The following is an 18,091-nucleotide window of genomic DNA, read 5'->3' on the forward strand; positions in this document are numbered from 1 at the left end:
GCTAAGGGACATTTAACCAAATATTAGGTGTGATGTGTAACAGAAAACCCAAAATAAATGAAAATTTTTGCACCAAATTTTTGTATTTTTTCTATTCATGATACATGTCGTACAGTCATTCTGCTACAGAAAACGAAAAGTTCAAAGAAATCACTGAAAACTCAATATTGCCATGACATTCATTCATGATGACATTCATGTCCGTGTATGTAAACTTCTAACCGCAACTGTACCCATCCCCATTCCTAGTCACCAGACTTCTAATCAATAGTGGCAATTTGCAGTTTTACAGACCCCTTGAAATAACCCAGACTCACAGTCACTCCAAATTACTCTCTGCGAAGCTAATGAAACTTTCTCACTGTTTGTCTGATCCTCTGGTTTTGGCCCAAGTTTATTTCATTTTCTTCTTGCTTATTCTCAGCTTGTTTATTTCCATTTACTGATTGCCTGTCCTGCTTGTTTATGGTTCTTCTCCTTTTGGTTGGTTTGCTTTGAAGGCTTTTAGTAAAACTTTAGACCTGCACGTGTTCTCCTGTCTATGACATGGACAAGGAGATGCAAAATTATTTAGAGTTTTTTTTTCCACCATTAATATCATTAACATATATTACTTGACCAATTGTGAAATCCAAATTAATTTCTTTGGCCCATTTAATCCCAAGGGTACGCAATTCCCTTCCATTTAATACTTTATTTTTCTTTTAATATTTTGAATGTAATATTTAATTAGCTTTTACTTATTTATTTTATCCATATGTCCCATCATATGCAGCTAATACAAGTCAGATCAAATTTATGATTGTTTTTCCATCACAGTACTGTTAAATGTAGTTGATTTAACATTTAAATGATGTATGTGTGTCAGCCCTGTGATGACCTGGCGACTTGTCCAGGGTGTACCCCGCCTTTCGCCCGTAGTCAGCTGGGATAGGCTCCAGCTCGCCTGCGGCCCTGTAGAACAGGATAAAGCGGCTAGAGATAATGAGATGAGATGATATATGTGTGTACGATTCCAGTAATTACCAGTCACTGGCTGTGTTGTCTGAGCAAGAAATTCAAACTAAGTGTGATTTGAGAGACAGAATGAGATTGTGGGACCTGCAGTCGAGGCTCTCTGAGCAGCGTTTGGCACACTCCTCCAGTGTGATGCCAGGGAGCAGAGTGACACGGTTAGCTTCCCGTGGTACTAGTTCTCTTCCCTCAGAACGCTGGAAATCATTCAGCGCACTACGGTGCACTGCTAACACACACCCATACAAACACACACACACACACAGATATTCAGAACATACAGTATATTTTACCGCAAGCTTTATACAGACTTTTAACCCGATAGGAAATGACCAGCCAACTACCTGCAGAACAATATGTTCTGAGTAAAAGGCATTTTGTTCTGGGTTCTTGTAGCTCAACCTCAATTTTGTTCTTTTCATTCTGATTTAATCTTCAGTCACTGCTTCATGGTCAGGGTAATATTCTTTGATTCGCAGTGATTAAAAATACATTTGCAAACAGTTAATCATGCAGGGTAAATGTGCTTACAGATACAAACAGGATTAGGCTCTTTATATATTCATTCATTCATTCATTACGTCTGCCAACTTTGTTGGAGGTCATGTTTTTGCCTCTGTTTGTTTGTTTGTTGCCATCATAACTCAAAAAGTAGTGAACAGGTTTTGATGAAATGTGGTGCACATATTATCCTCGGTTCAAGTGATTTGATTTTGATGTTGATACCTCGATTCCAAAAAAGTTGGGACAAAGTACAAATTGTAAATAAAAACGGAATGCAATAATTTACAATTCTCAAAAACTGATATTGTATTCACAATAGAACATAGACAACATATCAAATGTCGACAGTGAGACATTTTGAAATTTCATGCCAAATATTGGCTCATTTGAAATTTCATGACAGCAACACATCTCAAAAAAGTTGGGACAGGGGCAATAAGAGGCTGGAAAAGTTAAAGGTACAAAAAAGGAACAGCTGGAGGACCAAATTGCAACTCATTAGGTCAATTGGCAATAGGTCATTAACATGACTGGGTATAAAAAGAGCATCTTGGAGTGGCAGCGGCTCTCAGAAGTAAAGATGGGAAGAGGATCACCAATCCCCCTAATTCTGCGCCGACAAATAGTGGAGCAATATCAGAAAGGAGTTCGACAGTGTAAAATTGCAAAGAGTTTGAACATGTCATCATCTCCAGTGCATAATATCATCAAAAGATTCGGAGAATCTGGAAGAATCTCTGTGCGTAAGGGTCAAGGCCGGAAAACCATACTGGATGCCCATGATCTTCGGGCCCTTAGACGGCACTGCATCACATACAGGCATGCTTCTGTACTGGAAATCACAAAATGGGCTCAGGAATATTTCCAGAGAACATTATCTGTGAACACAATTCACCGTGCCATCCGCCGTTGCCAGCTAAAACTCTATAGTTCAAAGAAGAAGCCGTATCTAAACATGATCCAGAAGCGCAGACGTCTTCTCTGGGCCAAGGCTCATTTAAAATGGACTGTGGCAAAGTGGAAAACTGTTCTGTGGTCAGACGAATCAAAATTTGAAGTTCTTTATGGAAATCAGGGACGCCATGTCATTCGGACTAAAGAGGAGAAGGACGACCCAAGTTGTTATCAGTGCTCAGTTCAGAAGCCTGCATCTCTGATGGTATGGGGTTGCATTAGTGCATGTGGCATGGGCAGCTTGTCACATCTGGAAAGACACCATCAATGCTGAAAGGTATATCCAGGTTCTAGAGCAACATATGCTCCCATCCAGATGACGTCTCTTTCAGGGAAGACCTTGCATTTTCCAACATGACAATGCCAAACCACATACTGCATCAATTACAGCATCATGGCCGCGTAGAAGAAGGGTCCGGGTACTGAACTGGCCAGCCTGCAGTCCAGATCTTTCACCCATAGAAAACATTTGGCGCATCATAAAACAGAAGATACGACAAAAAAGACCTAAGACAGTTGAGCAACTAGAATCCTACATTAGACAAGAATGGGTTAACATTCCTATCCCTAAACTTGAGCAACTTGTCTCCTCAGTCCCCAGACGTTTACAGACTGTTGTAAAGAGAAAAGGGGATGTCTCACAGTGGGAAACATGGCCTTGTCCCAACTTTTTTGAGATGTGTTGTTGTCATGAAATTTAAAATCACCTAATTTTTCTCTTTAAATGATACATTTTCTCAGTTTAAACATTTGATGTGTCATCTATGTTCTATTCTGAATAAAATATGGAATTTTGAAACTTCCACATCATTGCGTTCCGTTTTTATTTACAATTTGTACTTTGTCCCAACTTTTTTGGAATCGGGGTTGTATATAAGTCTTTGCTGTAATTTCCCACTTAATGCTAATTTTCCCAGAGATGTCTGTTTTACCAATCATGAGCTACAAACTCACGTTTGCAAAAACAAACAAACAAACAAACTGAAAACATGATTGTGGAATTTTAACAGTTAATAGTCATCTACCAGTTATTTACCAGTAATGCTCAGTATGATAAATGTCACTGTTGAAAACTGTTAACTTGCAAAGTAAAATGAACTCAAAATACATTTCATCAACTCAGGATTTGATTACTAATCGACCTAATCATTTTACATTGTACTGGAATTCCCTGTGACAGAATGGCTGGAGATATCACACACACAAGGGGGCTTAGATACACACAACCTTTGGATCTGCAAACTTTACCTTCGTATCTGACCATTGCCTGGGCATCATGTAGTCAACACACACACACACACACACACACACACACACACACACACACACATACACACACACCAGGAAATATCATAAAATCACCGTATGTTCTGATTGGTAGTCCAACACACTGAACAGAACCACAACAGGAATATGTTCGAGCTGAATATAAGGTCTAAGCCATATTTACTCGTTAATTAAAGAAGATTTATGCTATAGAAGATTCTGGAAGCTGAGTTTAACACTGAACTGAGACAGAGCAATAATAATAATAATAATAATAATAATAATTTACCTTGACCGGCATCGCTGAAAAACGGCAGAATTAGGAAAAACAAAAACACAATCATGATTTATAGATCTGTTTATTCTGTTTCCGTGTCTCTAAAAGCGGATCAGTGGGACTTCGGCTCATGCGGTTTTATCGTGTGTGTGGTGCGCTCATGTATCGCTGGGGGACATAGGAGCGGGGGAGGTGGGGGTGGGTTTGCGCTCGTTTATGTGTGTGTGTGTGTGCGGTGCTGCGTGCTGTAAAGCTGACGAAGCATCAACACATGCAAATGCACCTCTTGCTTTATTGAAACTACTGTACAACCTCAATTCCAAAAAAGTTGGGACGCTGTGTAAACTGTAAATAAAAACAATGTGATTATTTGCAAATCATGGAAACCCTACTGTATATTTCATTGAAAAGAGTACAAAGACAACATATCAGTTGTTGAAACTGAGAAATTGTATTGTTTTTTGAAAAATATCTGCTCATTTTGAATTTGATGTCAGCACCACATTTCAAAAAAAGTTGGGACGGGGCATGTTTACCACTGTGTTACATCACCTCAACTTTTAACAACACTCTGTAAACGTTTGGGAACTGAGGAGAACAATTGCTGTAGTTTTGAAAGAGAAATGTTGTCTCATTCTCACTTGATATACAGTTTCAGTTGCTTAACAGTTTGGGATCTCCTTTGTCGTATTTTGCACTTCATAATGTGCCAAATGGGAGACAGGTCTGGACTGCAGGCAGGCCAGTTTAGCACCCAGACTCTTTTACTACAGAGCTATGCAGTTTTAATATGCACAGAAAGTGGTTTGGCATTGTCTTGCTGAAAGAAGGAAGGCCTTCCCTGAAAAACATTTTGTCTGGATGGCAGCATATTGCTCTGAAACATGTATATAATAATTCAGTGGGCGGCACGGTGGTGTAGTGGTTAGCACTGTTGCCTCACAGCAAGAAGGTTCTGGGTTCGAGCCCCGTGGCCGATGGGGGCCTTTCGGTGTGGAGTTTGCATGTTCTCCCCGTGTCTGCTGGGTTTCCTCCGGGTGCTCCGGTTTCTCCCACAGTCCAAAAACATGAGGTTAGGTTAACATGGGGTGGCCTTGGGCTGAACTGCATTTAAGCAAAGCAGCTAACCCCCAAATGCTCCCCAGGTGCTGGAGTATAGCTGTCCACTGCTCTGGGTATGTGTGTGTGTGCTCATTGCTCACGAGTGTGTGTATAAGTGTGTTCACTGCTTCAGATGGGTTAAATGCAGAGGACAAATTTCACTGTGCTTGAGTGTGCATGTGACAAAAAAAAGGATTGTTATTATTATTATTATTATTCATGATGCCTTCCCAGATGTAAAAGCTACCAATGTCATGTGCACTAATGCACTCTTATACCATCACAGATGCTGGCTTTTGAACGGTGCACTGATAAGCCGGATGGTCCCTCTCCTCTTTAGCCTGGAGGACGTGGTGTCCATGATTTCTAAACAGAATTTCTACTTTTGATTTGTCAGACCTTGAGACAATTTTCCACTTCGCCTCAGTCCATTGTAAAAGAGCTCGGGCCCAGAGAAAGTGGCCGTGTTTCTGGATATTGTTTATATCTGGTTTTAACTTGGATTTGTGGATGCGGTAATGAACTGTTTTCACAGACGATGGTTTTCTGAAGTGTTCCTGAGCCCATACAATGATTTCCACTACAGAGACGTGTCTGCTTTTAATGCAGTGTTGCCTGAGGGCCTGAAGCTCACAGGCATCCAGTGTCAGTCTTCAGTCTTGTCTCTTGTATACAGAGATTTCTCCAGATTCTCCGAATCTTTTCATGATATTATGTACCATAGATGATGTAATCCACAAATTCTTTGCAATTTTACATTGAGGAACTATGTATACTGTATTTCACAACTTTTTTAGGTCTTTTTGTTGCCCCTGTCCCAACTTTTGTGAAAAGTGTTGCTGACATCAAATTCAAAATGAGCATATAGTTTTCAAAAAACAATAAAATGTCTCAGTTTCAACATTTGATATGTTGTCTTTGTACTATTTTCCATGATTGGCATATCTTCACATTCTGTTTTTATTTATGTTTTACAGAGTGTCCCAACCGGCACGGTAGTGTAGTGGTTAGCACGGTTGCTTCACAGCAAGAAGGTTCTGGGTTCAAGCTCAATGGCTGACGAGAGCCTTTCTGTGCGGAGTTTGCATGTTCTCCCCGTGTCCGCGTGGGTTTCCTCCGGGTGCTCCGGTTTCCCCCACAGTCCAAAGACATGCAGGTTCGGCTAATTGGTGGCTCTAAATTGACCGTAGGTGTGAATGTGAGTGTGAATGGTTGTTTGTCTCTGTGTGTCAGCCTGCGATGATTTGGCGACTTGTCCAGGGTGTACCCCGCCTCTTGCCCATAGTCAGCTGGGATAGGCTCCAGCTTGCCCGCGACCCTGCACAGGATAAGTGGTTATAGATATTGGATGGATGAATGGTTGTATAAGTATTGTTATTGTAGAGTACAAGACACTTTATGATACATAGTAATGCAGTGGGAGGCTTATTGTTATTTTGATCCCAATAGAAAGAGCAGTAAACAATAATAAATGAAACGAAGTCAATATTTGGTGTGATGACACTTTGCTTTAAAATAAGTAGTCTCAGGTACAGTTTGTCTAGTTTTATAAGGAAATAAGCTCTGTGTTTTACTGAGCATCTTGCAGAAGCAGAAATTGTCACACTTTGTATTTTTGCAGTAAAACCCAGCAGCCTTCAAGTCAAGTCAAGTCAACTTTATTGTCAAATATGCTATACATGCTCGACATACAGCACAGATGAAATATCAGTCCTCTCTGACCCACGGTGCAAACAGGCAATGCAATAAATAAAAATAGAATAATTGAAAAAAACAAACAATATAAACAGTATAAACACTCTAGATAGGAACTAGACATAGACTAAACACTCAAACAATATAAACAGAATAAATAAACAGTATAAACACTAGATAAGAACAAGACAGACTAAACACTCAGACAATATAAACAGTATAAAACACTCTAGATATGAACTAGACTAAACACTCATACACACACACACACACACACAAATTGGTACAAATAACCAAACAGTCAAGGGCACTTAGCAGGTAAACGTGAAATAAGCAGAATAAACAAACTAGCAGCTGTTAAGGTGAGGTAGTGCGGAATAGTGCAAATGGGCGAGGTAAAGTGAGATGTGCGGTCCCTGAGATCAGTGTGTTAATGAACGATGAGATGTACAGTGGTGCTTGAAAGTTTGTGAACCCTTTAGAATTTTCTATATTTCTGCATAAATATGACCTAAAACATCATCAGATTTTCACACAAGTCCTAAAAGTAGATAAAGAGAACCCAGTTAAACAAATGAGACAAAAATATTATACTTGGTCATTTATTTATTGAGGAAAATTATCCAATATTACATATCTGTGAGTGGCAAAAGTATGTGAACCTTTGCTTTCAGTATCTGGTGTGACCCCCTTGTGCAGCAATAACTGCAACTGAACATTTCCAGTTACTGTTGATCAGTCCTGCACACCAGCTTGGAGGAATTTTAGCCCGTTCCTCCATACAGAACAGCTTCAACTCTGGGATGTTGGTGGGTTTCCTCACATGAACTGCTCGCTTCAGGTCCTTCCACAACATTTTGATTGGATTAAAGTCAGGACTTTGACTTGGCCATTCCAAAACATTAACTTTATTCTTCTTTAACCATTCTTTGGTAGAACGATTTGTATGCTTAGGGTCGTTGTCTTGCTGCATGACCCACCTTCTCTTGAGATTCAGTTCAGGGAAAGATGTCCTGACATTTTCCTTTAGAATTCGCTGGCATAATTCAGACTTCATTGTTCCATCAATGATGGCAAGCCGTCCTGGCCCAGATGCAGCAAAACAGGCCAAAACCATGATACTACCACCACCACGTTTCACAGATGGGATAAGGTTCTTATGCTGGAATGCAGTGTTTTCCTTTCTCCAAACATAACACTTCTCATTTAAACCAAAAAGTTCTATTTTGGTCTCATCCGTCCACAAAACATTTTTCCAATAGCCTTCTGGCTTGTCCACGTGATCTTTAGCAAACTGCAGATTAGCAGCAATGTTCTTTTTGGAGAGCAGTGGCTTTCTCCTTACAACCCTGCCATGCACACCATTGTTGTTCAGTGTTCTCCTGATGGTGGACTCATGAACATTAACATTGGCCAATGTGAGAGAGGCCTTCAGTTGCTTAGAAGTTACCCTGGGGTCCTTTGTGACCTCGCCGACTATTACACACCTTGCTCTTGGAGTGATCTTTGTTGGTCGACCACTCCTGGGGAGGGTAACAATGGTCTTGAATTTCCTCCATTTGTACACAATCTGTCTGACTGTGGATTGGTGGAGTACAAACTCTTTAGAGATGGTTTTATAACCTTTTCCAGCCTGATGAGCATCAACAACGCTTTTTCTGAGGTTCTCAGGAATCTCCTTTGTTTGTGCCATGATACACTTCCACAAACATGTGTTGTGAAGATCAGACTTTGATAGATCCCTGTTCTTTAAATAAAACAGGGTGCCCACTCACACCTGATTGTCATCCCATTGATTGAAAACACCTGACTCTAATTTCACCTTCAAATTAACTGTTGATCCTAGAGGTTCACATACTTTTGCCACTCATGGATATGTAATATTGGATCATTTTCCTCAATAAATAAATTACTAAATATAATATTTTTGTCTCATTTGTTTAACTGGGTTCTCTTTATCTACTTTTAGGACTTGTGTGAAAACCTGATGATGTTTTAGGTCATATTTATGCAGAAATATAGAAAATTCTAAAGGGTTCACAAACTTTCAAGCACCACTGTATGTGTGTGTGTGTTTGGGGGGGGACTGTGAGGATGACATGTCAGTTGCTGAAGGGGGGGCAGGGGGGAGTGCGGGCAGAATCTGTGGCAGGGGGCAGAGGGGGGAGGAGGGGCAGAACAGTGAGGGAGTTGAGCCTCCTGACCACCTGGTGAAAGAAACTGTTCTTGAGCCTGCTGGTTTTGGCCCGGCTTTTTGTCTGAAAAGCGTCTCTTTTGTAATGTGCTGCTTTCTTTATTGAGATACAAACATGTTTTTTTTTCCTTGTAACATTTAATTTTTTTCCTGGAAATCTAATGTTTGGGAATCTAAAACATTTATTTTTTCAATAATAAATATGTCACAATATAAAAATCCCAGAGGTGGACAAAGTACCCAACTTCATTACTTAAGTGAAAGTACAGATCCCGCTGGTCAAATGTTACTCCGATACAAGTGAAAGTTGTCCAGTCAAATTTTTACTTAAGTTAAAGTACTGAAGTACTTGCTTTTAAAAATACTTAAGTATTAAAAGTACATTTTCTGTCAATGCACCATTGTATTATTGACACAACGCTTATAATACCTCATGCCTCTGAAGCAACCTACTGGATTATTTTGTGAATTCTCAAAATGAACGCATGCTGTGCCATCATGGTGGTTTAACGTTAAGCTAGCTAGTCAGTGAAGCTCCACCTGACGCTAGCAAACTCTTTTCAAACTCAAAATCATATTGGGTAGCTACTAGAAAAGAAAGAGTTCTACATTGTTTATTTGGCAAGATGATGCTAAAACATATTTCTGAAAGGACTTCAGATAAGATAACGTTATTCATATTAGCATAACTCCGTTCTTGCATGCTAACTAACAGTGTTCAAGTTCACTAGCTATGTGTTAATGTTAGCCGTGGACAAGGCGATGGCAACTTGGCAGGCAAATCCACAGAAAGTCATTTGACTAACCAGACTGCAACGTTATCGCTAGCTCTAAAAGCACAGACAACTTCATTACAAGCTTTCTCTTGGAATAAAACGTTTACATCCCTCAATATGCTTCCGCAGGTCGGACAGCAAATTTTTGTAGGCCCTGATGTGGTTTGTTTTAGGTAAACAAAGCAAACATTTAAAACGAAATGAATCTTGACTCCTTGCAGAAAACTGAAACATGGGTTCATGGGCCATGAGTGTGTGCATTTCCCAAAAGAACTGCCTCCTTCTATTCTGCCATCAACTGATCGTGTTCAAGTAACACTGCTGAGAAATCATTGAACTTGATTTTATAGTCTATAGACGTGACCCTAGTGATTACTGATCAGCTCTCAGTATCACCTGCAAAAAAAACAAAAACATCACGTTTTAGAAAAGAAAAAACATCCACTTTCAAAGCTGCTTCATAGTAACGAGTAACGAGGACCTTGATAGAAATGTAGTGGAGTGAAAAGTACGATATTTTCCTTTCAAGTGTAGTGGAGTTAAAGTCATAAGTTTAAAAAAATACTCAAGTAAAACAGATACTCAAAAAGTGTAATTACAGTGGTGCTTGAAAGTTTGCGAACCCTTTAGAATTTTCTATATTTCTGCATAAATATGACCTAAAACATCATCAGATTTTCAGAAGCCCAAAAAGTAGATAAAGAGAACCCAGTTAAACAAATGAGACAAAAATATTATACTTGGTCATGTATTTATTGAGGAAAATGATCCAATATTACATATCTGTGAGTGGCAAAAGTATGTGAACCTTTGCTTTCAGTATCTGGTGTGACCCCCTTGTGCAGCAATAACTGCAACTAAACGTTTCTGGTAACTGTTGACCAGTCCTGCACACTGGCTTGGAGGAAGTTTAGCCCATTCCTCCATACAGAACAGCTTCAACTCTGGGATGTTGGTGGGTTTCCTCACATGTTCCTCACATTGTCCTTCCACAACATTTTGATTGGATTAAGGTCAGGACTTTGACTTGGCCATTCCAAAACATTAACTTCATTCTTCTTTAACCATTCTTTGGTAGAACGACTTGTGTGCTTAGGGTCGTTGTCTTGCTGCATGACCCACTGTCCCTTGAGATTCAGTTCATGGACAGATGTCCTGACATTTTCCTTTAGAATTCGCTGGTATAATTCAGAATTCATTGTTCCATCAATGATGACAAGCCGTCCTGGCCCAGATGCAGCAAAACAGGCCCAAACCACGATACTACCACCACCATGTTTCACAGATGGGGTAAGGTTCTTATGCTGGAATGTAGTGTTTTCCTTTCTCCAAACATAATGCTTCTCATTTAAACCAAAAAGTTCTATTTTGGTCTCATCCGTCCACAAAACATTTTTCCAATAGCCTTCTGGCTTGTCCACGTGATCTTTAGCAAACTGCAGACGAGCAGCAATGTTCTTTTTGGAGAGCAGTGGCTTTCTCCTTGCAACCCTGCCATGCACACCATGGTGGACTCATGAACATTAACATTAGCCAATGTGAGAGAGGCCTTCAGTTGCTTAGAAGTTACCCTGGGGTCCTTTATGAGCTCGCTGACTATTACACGCCTTGCTCTTGGAGTGATCTTTGTTGGTCGACCACTCCTGGCGAGGGTAACAATGGTCTTGAATTTCCTTCATTTGTACACAATCTGTCTGACTGTGGATTGGTGGAGTCCAAACTCTTTAGAGAAGGTTTTGTAACCTTTTCCAGCCTGATGAGCATCAACGATGCTTTTTCTGAGGTCCTCAGAAATCTCCTTTGTTTGTGCCATGATACACTTCCACAAACATGTGTTGTGAAGATCAGACTTTGATAGACCCCTGTTCTTTAAATAAAACAGGGTGCCCACTCACACCTGATTGAAAACACCTGACTCTGAGTTCACCTTCTAATTAACTGCCACTCACAGATCTGTAATATTGGATCGTTTTCCTCAATTATGGAAGCCGAGAGAGGCCCTTCATATAATCCTTTTTTTATTCACCTTGTTATCCCGAGATAACGACATAATTATTTCATGATCTCGAGTAAACAGCTGAGAAATGGTTCATTCAGGTGCGCCAAGAGACTTGTGATATGCTGACTTTGGGGCTATTTCTCATTCTGTATAGACGCAACTTTGGTCATTGGAATGTCTGGAATAATCGATCACCTAATAAGGCAATATTTTGATCAGGGGTTGACACAGGGAGAGATTGCATTAAGTCTTTTAATAAGGGATAATTTCAAAATTCTGCTCTGTTACATGTCCGCCAATTTCTAAGTCTTCGTTGTCTGACCCACAGGGGGCGCAGCTCTGCTAGAAATCTCAGCTGTTTTCTCGAGATCATGAAATAATTATGTTGTTATCTCGGGATAACAAGGTGAATAAAAAAAGATTATATGAAAGGCCTCTCTCGGCTTCCGTACTCAATAAATAAATGACCAAGTGTGATATTTTTGTCTCATTTATTGAACTGGATTCTCTTTATCTACTTTTAGGACTTGTGTGAAAATCTGATGATGTTTTTGGTCATATTTATGCAGAAATATAGAAAATTCTAAAGGGTTCACAAACTTTCAAGCAGCACTGTAAGTACAGGACTCAAGTAAATGTACTTCTCTGGAAAATCCATTTTGTTTGTTTTGCACTGGTCCTGTTGTTCCTCTATAAGCCAGTAGAGTCCCACCTTCGCCCATATTTCCTTCATGTTTCTGTCTCTTCCGGCTCTGGGTGCAGCAGCGCTTTTGACTTTGAGATCTTTTATTTTCTTGCAAAACGTTTCAGTTTGTTCATATTTTCATCCCGCAGCGTTTATTCAGGCTAATTCACTGATGAGTTAAATGTTAATTATTTCACTAGAAGCCCTAACTGTTGTTCAGCACTCAGGAGAGAGAGACTTGACTTTTAAAAAGCTTTTTATTACAAAATCTCTTAATCAAAAACAGATGTCTTTACACCCCCACTTTTTAAACAAATTAAAATAACTTAATCAGATGAGGTAGTAACGCTCAAGTGGGACGTACTGGTCCCTCAAAAATATCACTAAATAAAAGAACTTGCCCATTGATTTTACAGAAGGCACTGTTCTGACGCCATACATTTTCAAAGGAAACAAGATCTTTCATCTCCCTATAAAAATGAAAATCAATTAAAATCCTGGACTTCACGAGAATTGCAAATCTCAATACCAAATTATCATCCAGACTCAATTCCACCTTGTTCCTTCTGCTGACATATATGGCTAACTTAGCCTGCCCAATTAGAAAATTCAGTACTTGACACTTCTGACTAGTGTTGCCACCTGTCCCGGTTTTTCCTGATTGTCCCGGATTTTCATGGTCTGTCCCGGAAAAAAAAAAAAATCCGGGACACTGAATGTCCCGGTTTTTTGTACATAATGGGCAAAATGTGTATTTCAACTTGCGAGCCAGCTGAGAACCAGTTTGCTTTTCCAAGCTCGCCGTGCTAAGCGGAGCCACGTCATTACGTCGCTGAATACGTCACTTATGTCGCTGTGTACGTCAGTTACGGCGCTACGTTTGCATAAAACTTGGCGCGAATATCAAAGCAAAAACAACACGGAAGAAGCAGTAGCAGCAGCAGCAACAACAACAACAATAATAATAATAATGGATGACTTCGCGTTTGTACAGCTGCTGCTTCTCATCGCCTAAAAATGGCGATCTTTCACGGTCTTTTTATTGTTGTCGGTCTTCACAACTCCATCCCCCCCTGCTGCCGTAAGCGGTTCTTTCCTCTGGCCCAGCAGAGAGTTGGTGCTAGCCTGGAACCGGTTTTTCTGGCCCCAGAGCCAGTTCTTTGTCAGTGGAAACAGAAAACCCGGTTCCAAACTAAGCACTGGCCCCGAACCAGCCCTGGAACTGCTTTGGTGGAAAAGGGGCAATGGAGGATGCTTGGACTGATAAAAGAAACAGACTCTCTGTTGCAATGGTGAAGGCTGAGCTTCAAGTCAGGCTAAACTTTCAGTTGTCCTGTACTGAGTTCACGACATTCATTGAAAATCAGCCAGGACTCATAGCAGCAGCAAAGAAAAACACCAAATATAAATGGAAGATTAGGTAAGGTTTTGGTGAATTAAATGAAATAGTGTAGTGTAGTGCAGTACATACTCCTGTATGTGCCCAGTTATATCAGTTACATGTCCTCCTATGTATTTGTTTAGCCAAGAGCAGCAAGCAGCAGAGGCACAGGCAAGCACAAGCAAAGCACACACCACACTCTAAGCAATCAGGTAAGCTGTTTGCAACTACACCTTACATTGTTACATTCAGGTATTCTTAGATACAATGAAAAATTAATTATTTATTTTTATTCCACATAAGCAAACAAACAGAACTTAATTACAGTATGTATTCCCCTTTTACCTGTGCCCACTACTGCCCCCAGGTGTCCACAACCAAAAACTGTTGGAAATAAACCAAAATAATGAAGACCTGCTATATTATGTAAAGCAATTAACTAAACAAATAACTAGCAAAAGCGTTATTTTTACTAATTAGAGCAATACAATTTCAGCATAGAAGGGCGATTTTTGTCTTGGGTTAGATGTGCGAAGGGCGCCGTTGCTTACAAGCAAAAAGGTTGATTGGATGGTTGAAATGTCCAGGATTTTTGTCAGACACAGGTGGCAACCCTACTTCTGACGATGCTTCTTAAAATATTTAAAACCAAAAATAAAAGTAGTCATTGAAAAATCTTCATTAAAAGCAGCAAACAAAGTCTTTAAAACTGAGAATAAAACACCCAGCCTCCCGCACTGCATGAATGCATGAAAAACAGTTTCCCTCATTGCACAGAATGGACAATCATGACTGACATTAGGGTTTAAAATTGAAATAAAAGCATTGACTGCTATTGCACCATGCAATATACGCCACTGCAAATCCCCACACTTTTTAATTAATGGTGACTTGTATAATGCCCTCCAATTTGGTTTGACCTTGTCTTCAACCTGAAGAACACTGCGCCAAAGTGTGTCGACCCTCGTTTGAAGAGACTTTACATTCAAAGCTAAAACACACAGCTTGTACATCATCTTGGAAGAAGGTAACCTTGTCCCCAAAAAAAGCACAGGTTTATATAACACATCTGGACATTCATACCCATTTACAGAAATACAACAATTTGGGAATTGGTCATCATTACTTGGAACCATGACCCCCATACTGTAATCAGCCAACATTTCTGTTATATTCTCAGACAGCAAAGATTTCCATTTCACCAGAGCTTGGTTAGTGAGACGAACTGATTTCACCCCTAAATGCGCAGCTAGCATCCCAGCATTGGAAAGAGTGGGTCCAGCAACTCTGATTAAATCCCCAAGAGTGGTCACCTTGGCCTTGAGGAGCATCTCCCTACGGATGGGACATCCTTCTGAAGACAGCTCCATCCTAGACCCATATACCAAAGGTTCCAGAAGTGTCCAGTGTAGAGAGTGGTTGCTTTGATCCTTGATCACTGTAAATAAGGACCACACCTTAAAAAGGTTCCGATAAAACACAGGCAAGTTTTTTAGGTTCATTAACTTAGGATTCATCCAGAACAAAGTCTTATCCAATCCCAGCCCCTCAAAAGACTGAAGGATGATGGATGCTGCTGCTTTCCAGCTGGTATTTACCGTCCCATTTAAAAACCTCTGCAAAAAGCATAGGCGAAAGGCTGCCATCCGACTCGGTAGATGTATCAGACCATGTCCCCCTTCCTCCTTTGGAAGGTATATAACACTTTGTAGAACCCAATGTAGCTTATCCCCAAAAAAATTTAATAAAATGGACTGGATCTTTGATAAAACCTGGACAGGAGGGTCAATACACGCAAGGCGATGCCTGAGGGAGGAAGCTACCAGGTTATTGATAACAAGTACACGCCCTCTGTAGGACATATTTTTCACCAAAAAATTCCATTTTTCAAGGCGGCCTTTAACCTTTTCAACAATTCCATCAAAATTTTTTTGCACAAAAGATCCATTCCCCAAATACACACCCAGGTACTTAAAACCATCTTTTGTCCATAATAACCCGCCAGGAAGAGATGGTGCACCATTAGGCCACTTGCCAACTTGCAGAGCTACACTTTTTCCCCAGTTGACCTTAGCAGAGGAACATACTTGAAAATTATTAAAAATTTGCAACATGGTATCAACTTCCCCCTGGCTACTTATAAGTATGGCCACATCATCTGCATAAGCAGATAACTTAAAACTGTAGTCATAATTAGGAAACTTAAGCCCATTGATACTACTCCTTAATTTAATCAGAAGCGGTTCAATTGCCAAGGAGTAAAGCATACCTGACAAGGGACAACCTTGTCTAATACCCCTACCTACTTTAAAAGGAACGCACAAGTCACCATTTATTTTCAGTATACTTTCAATGTCACTGTACAAAGCCCTAATTTTGTGAATAAAACCAGGGCTAAAACCAAAGGCTTCTAAAACACAAATTAAATAATCATGCTCAATGCGATCAAAGGCCTTTTCTTGGTCAACTAATATAAGGCCAAATTCCAACTTTTGGTTATTCCCAATTTCTAAAATATCTCTTATAAAAGCAATATTGTCATGTATCACCCTCCCTGGCACACAGTAGGTTTGGTCAGGATGAATTACCTCCCCCAAAACCTTAGACAGTCTACCGGCCAACAATTTAGATAGCAGACGATACTCTGCACAGAGGACTGAGACAGGTCTCCATGATCTTATATCGCTGAGATCCCCTTTCTTTGGCAACAGGGTAATCACTGCCCATCGACAGCTTATGGCCCTTTTCCACTACCCTTTTTCAGCTCACTTCAGCTCGCTTCAGCTCACTTCAGCCCAACACGGCTCGCGTTTCGACTACCAAAAACCAGCACGACTCAGCTCGCTTCAGCCCTGCTTAGCCCCTAAAACTCGCACCGTTTTGGAGTGGGGCTGAAGCGAGCCAAAGCGAGCCGAGTGAGGCTGGGGGCGTGAGGAGACACTCCCCTGTGCACTGATTGGTGAGGAGGAGTGTCCTCACATGCCCACACACGCCCCGCGAGCGCGCTGGGATCTGTAAACACCGTAAACCCGGAAGAAGAAGAATTACGAGAATTTCTGAAGCCTTATGCGCCTCGCCTCATCTATACGCTCTTGCCAGTATCTGTTCGCGTTGTCGGTGACAACAAGCCACAGAACCAAGACCAGCAACACTAACGACTCCATGTCCTCCATGTTTATTGTTTACTATCCGGGTCGTGAGACTACCGCTTAAAAGCTCACTGATGTCACTGTTTGCGCTGCTTAACGACATCACGTGACGTCCACCCACTTTCGCTAACTCCACCCGATGTGTCCACCCACTTCCAGCCAGCACGGTTCAGCGCGGTTGTAGTCGAAATGCAACTCCAACAGCCCCGCTCAGCCCGACTCAGCACGGCACGGCTCAGCCCGACTCAGCCGCGTTTGTAGTGGAAAAGCGGCATTAGAGGCAACTTTCCCCTAGTTAAGCTATCATTCAATACAAGCAGCAAATCTGCACCAATGACTGGCCAGAAACACTTGTAGAATTCAATGGGCAACCCATCTATGCCTGGTGTCTTGCCACTCTCCATGCTTCGGAGAGCCTCCTGCAGTTCCTCTAAGGTCAAAGCCTTACAGAGGTTCACATTGGCTTCACTAGACACTTTTGGGAAATTCTCAAGAAAGTCATGATTAAAAACCTGCTCACTGGGTAGTTCACTCCTAAAAAGTTCTTTATAAAAATTGACCGCTCGCTTTCGAATTTCTCTTTTATCAGTCAAGAGTGCTCCGTCCTCTGATTTTAAGGAATGCAGCAGCCTTTTTTGGCCATTCTTCCGCTCTAGACTGAAAAAGAACTTAGATGAGGCATCCATCTGTTCGGCATTTTGAAACCGTGATCTGACCAAAGCACCTTGAGCAGGGATATCTAGTAAGTCCGCCATTATTTTTTTTTTCAAATTCAACTTTGTTATAATATCCTGGTCGCTTGACTGGCCTACTAAATCTTGGAGCTCCATTATATCCTTTTCCAAGAGTTTAATATTTTGAGCTATGTCTCTGGTCACATTGGAAGTATACTGTTGACATAGTTGTTTTATTTTGGTTTTGGCCATATCCCACCACTGCTGAACAGATTGAAAAGAAGACTTCAGAGGACTAAAATCATTCCAAAAGAATGTAAAAACCTCTCTAAAATGGGCATCATTTAAAAGGCTAGAATTAAAATGCCAGTAGGCTTAATGTTATTAATAAATAATTTGCTAAGAACCATACAATGATCTGA

General features: G+C 40.7%; 1 protein-coding gene across 1 annotated transcript in view; it reads right to left on the reverse strand.

The window, feature by feature from the left end:
• The window catches only part of mst1 (macrophage stimulating 1), a 35,953-nt gene extending 31,841 nt beyond the window's left edge, over positions 1–4,112 (reverse strand). Inside the window, exons 1-2 of the mRNA XM_060918227.1 lie at positions 4,028–4,112; positions 1,102–1,243 (exon numbers count right to left, since the gene is read on the reverse strand). Coding sequence (XP_060774210.1) covers positions 1,102–1,243; positions 4,028–4,082 — 197 coding nt within the window. The 5' untranslated portion in view covers positions 4,083–4,112. The remainder of the gene's footprint in view (positions 1–1,101; positions 1,244–4,027) is intronic.
• Positions 4,113–18,091: the final 13,979 nt, after the last annotated feature.

Source organism: Neoarius graeffei, chromosome 4, assembly GCF_027579695.1.
Source record: "Neoarius graeffei isolate fNeoGra1 chromosome 4, fNeoGra1.pri, whole genome shotgun sequence".
NCBI lineage: Eukaryota > Metazoa > Chordata > Actinopteri > Siluriformes > Ariidae > Neoarius > Neoarius graeffei.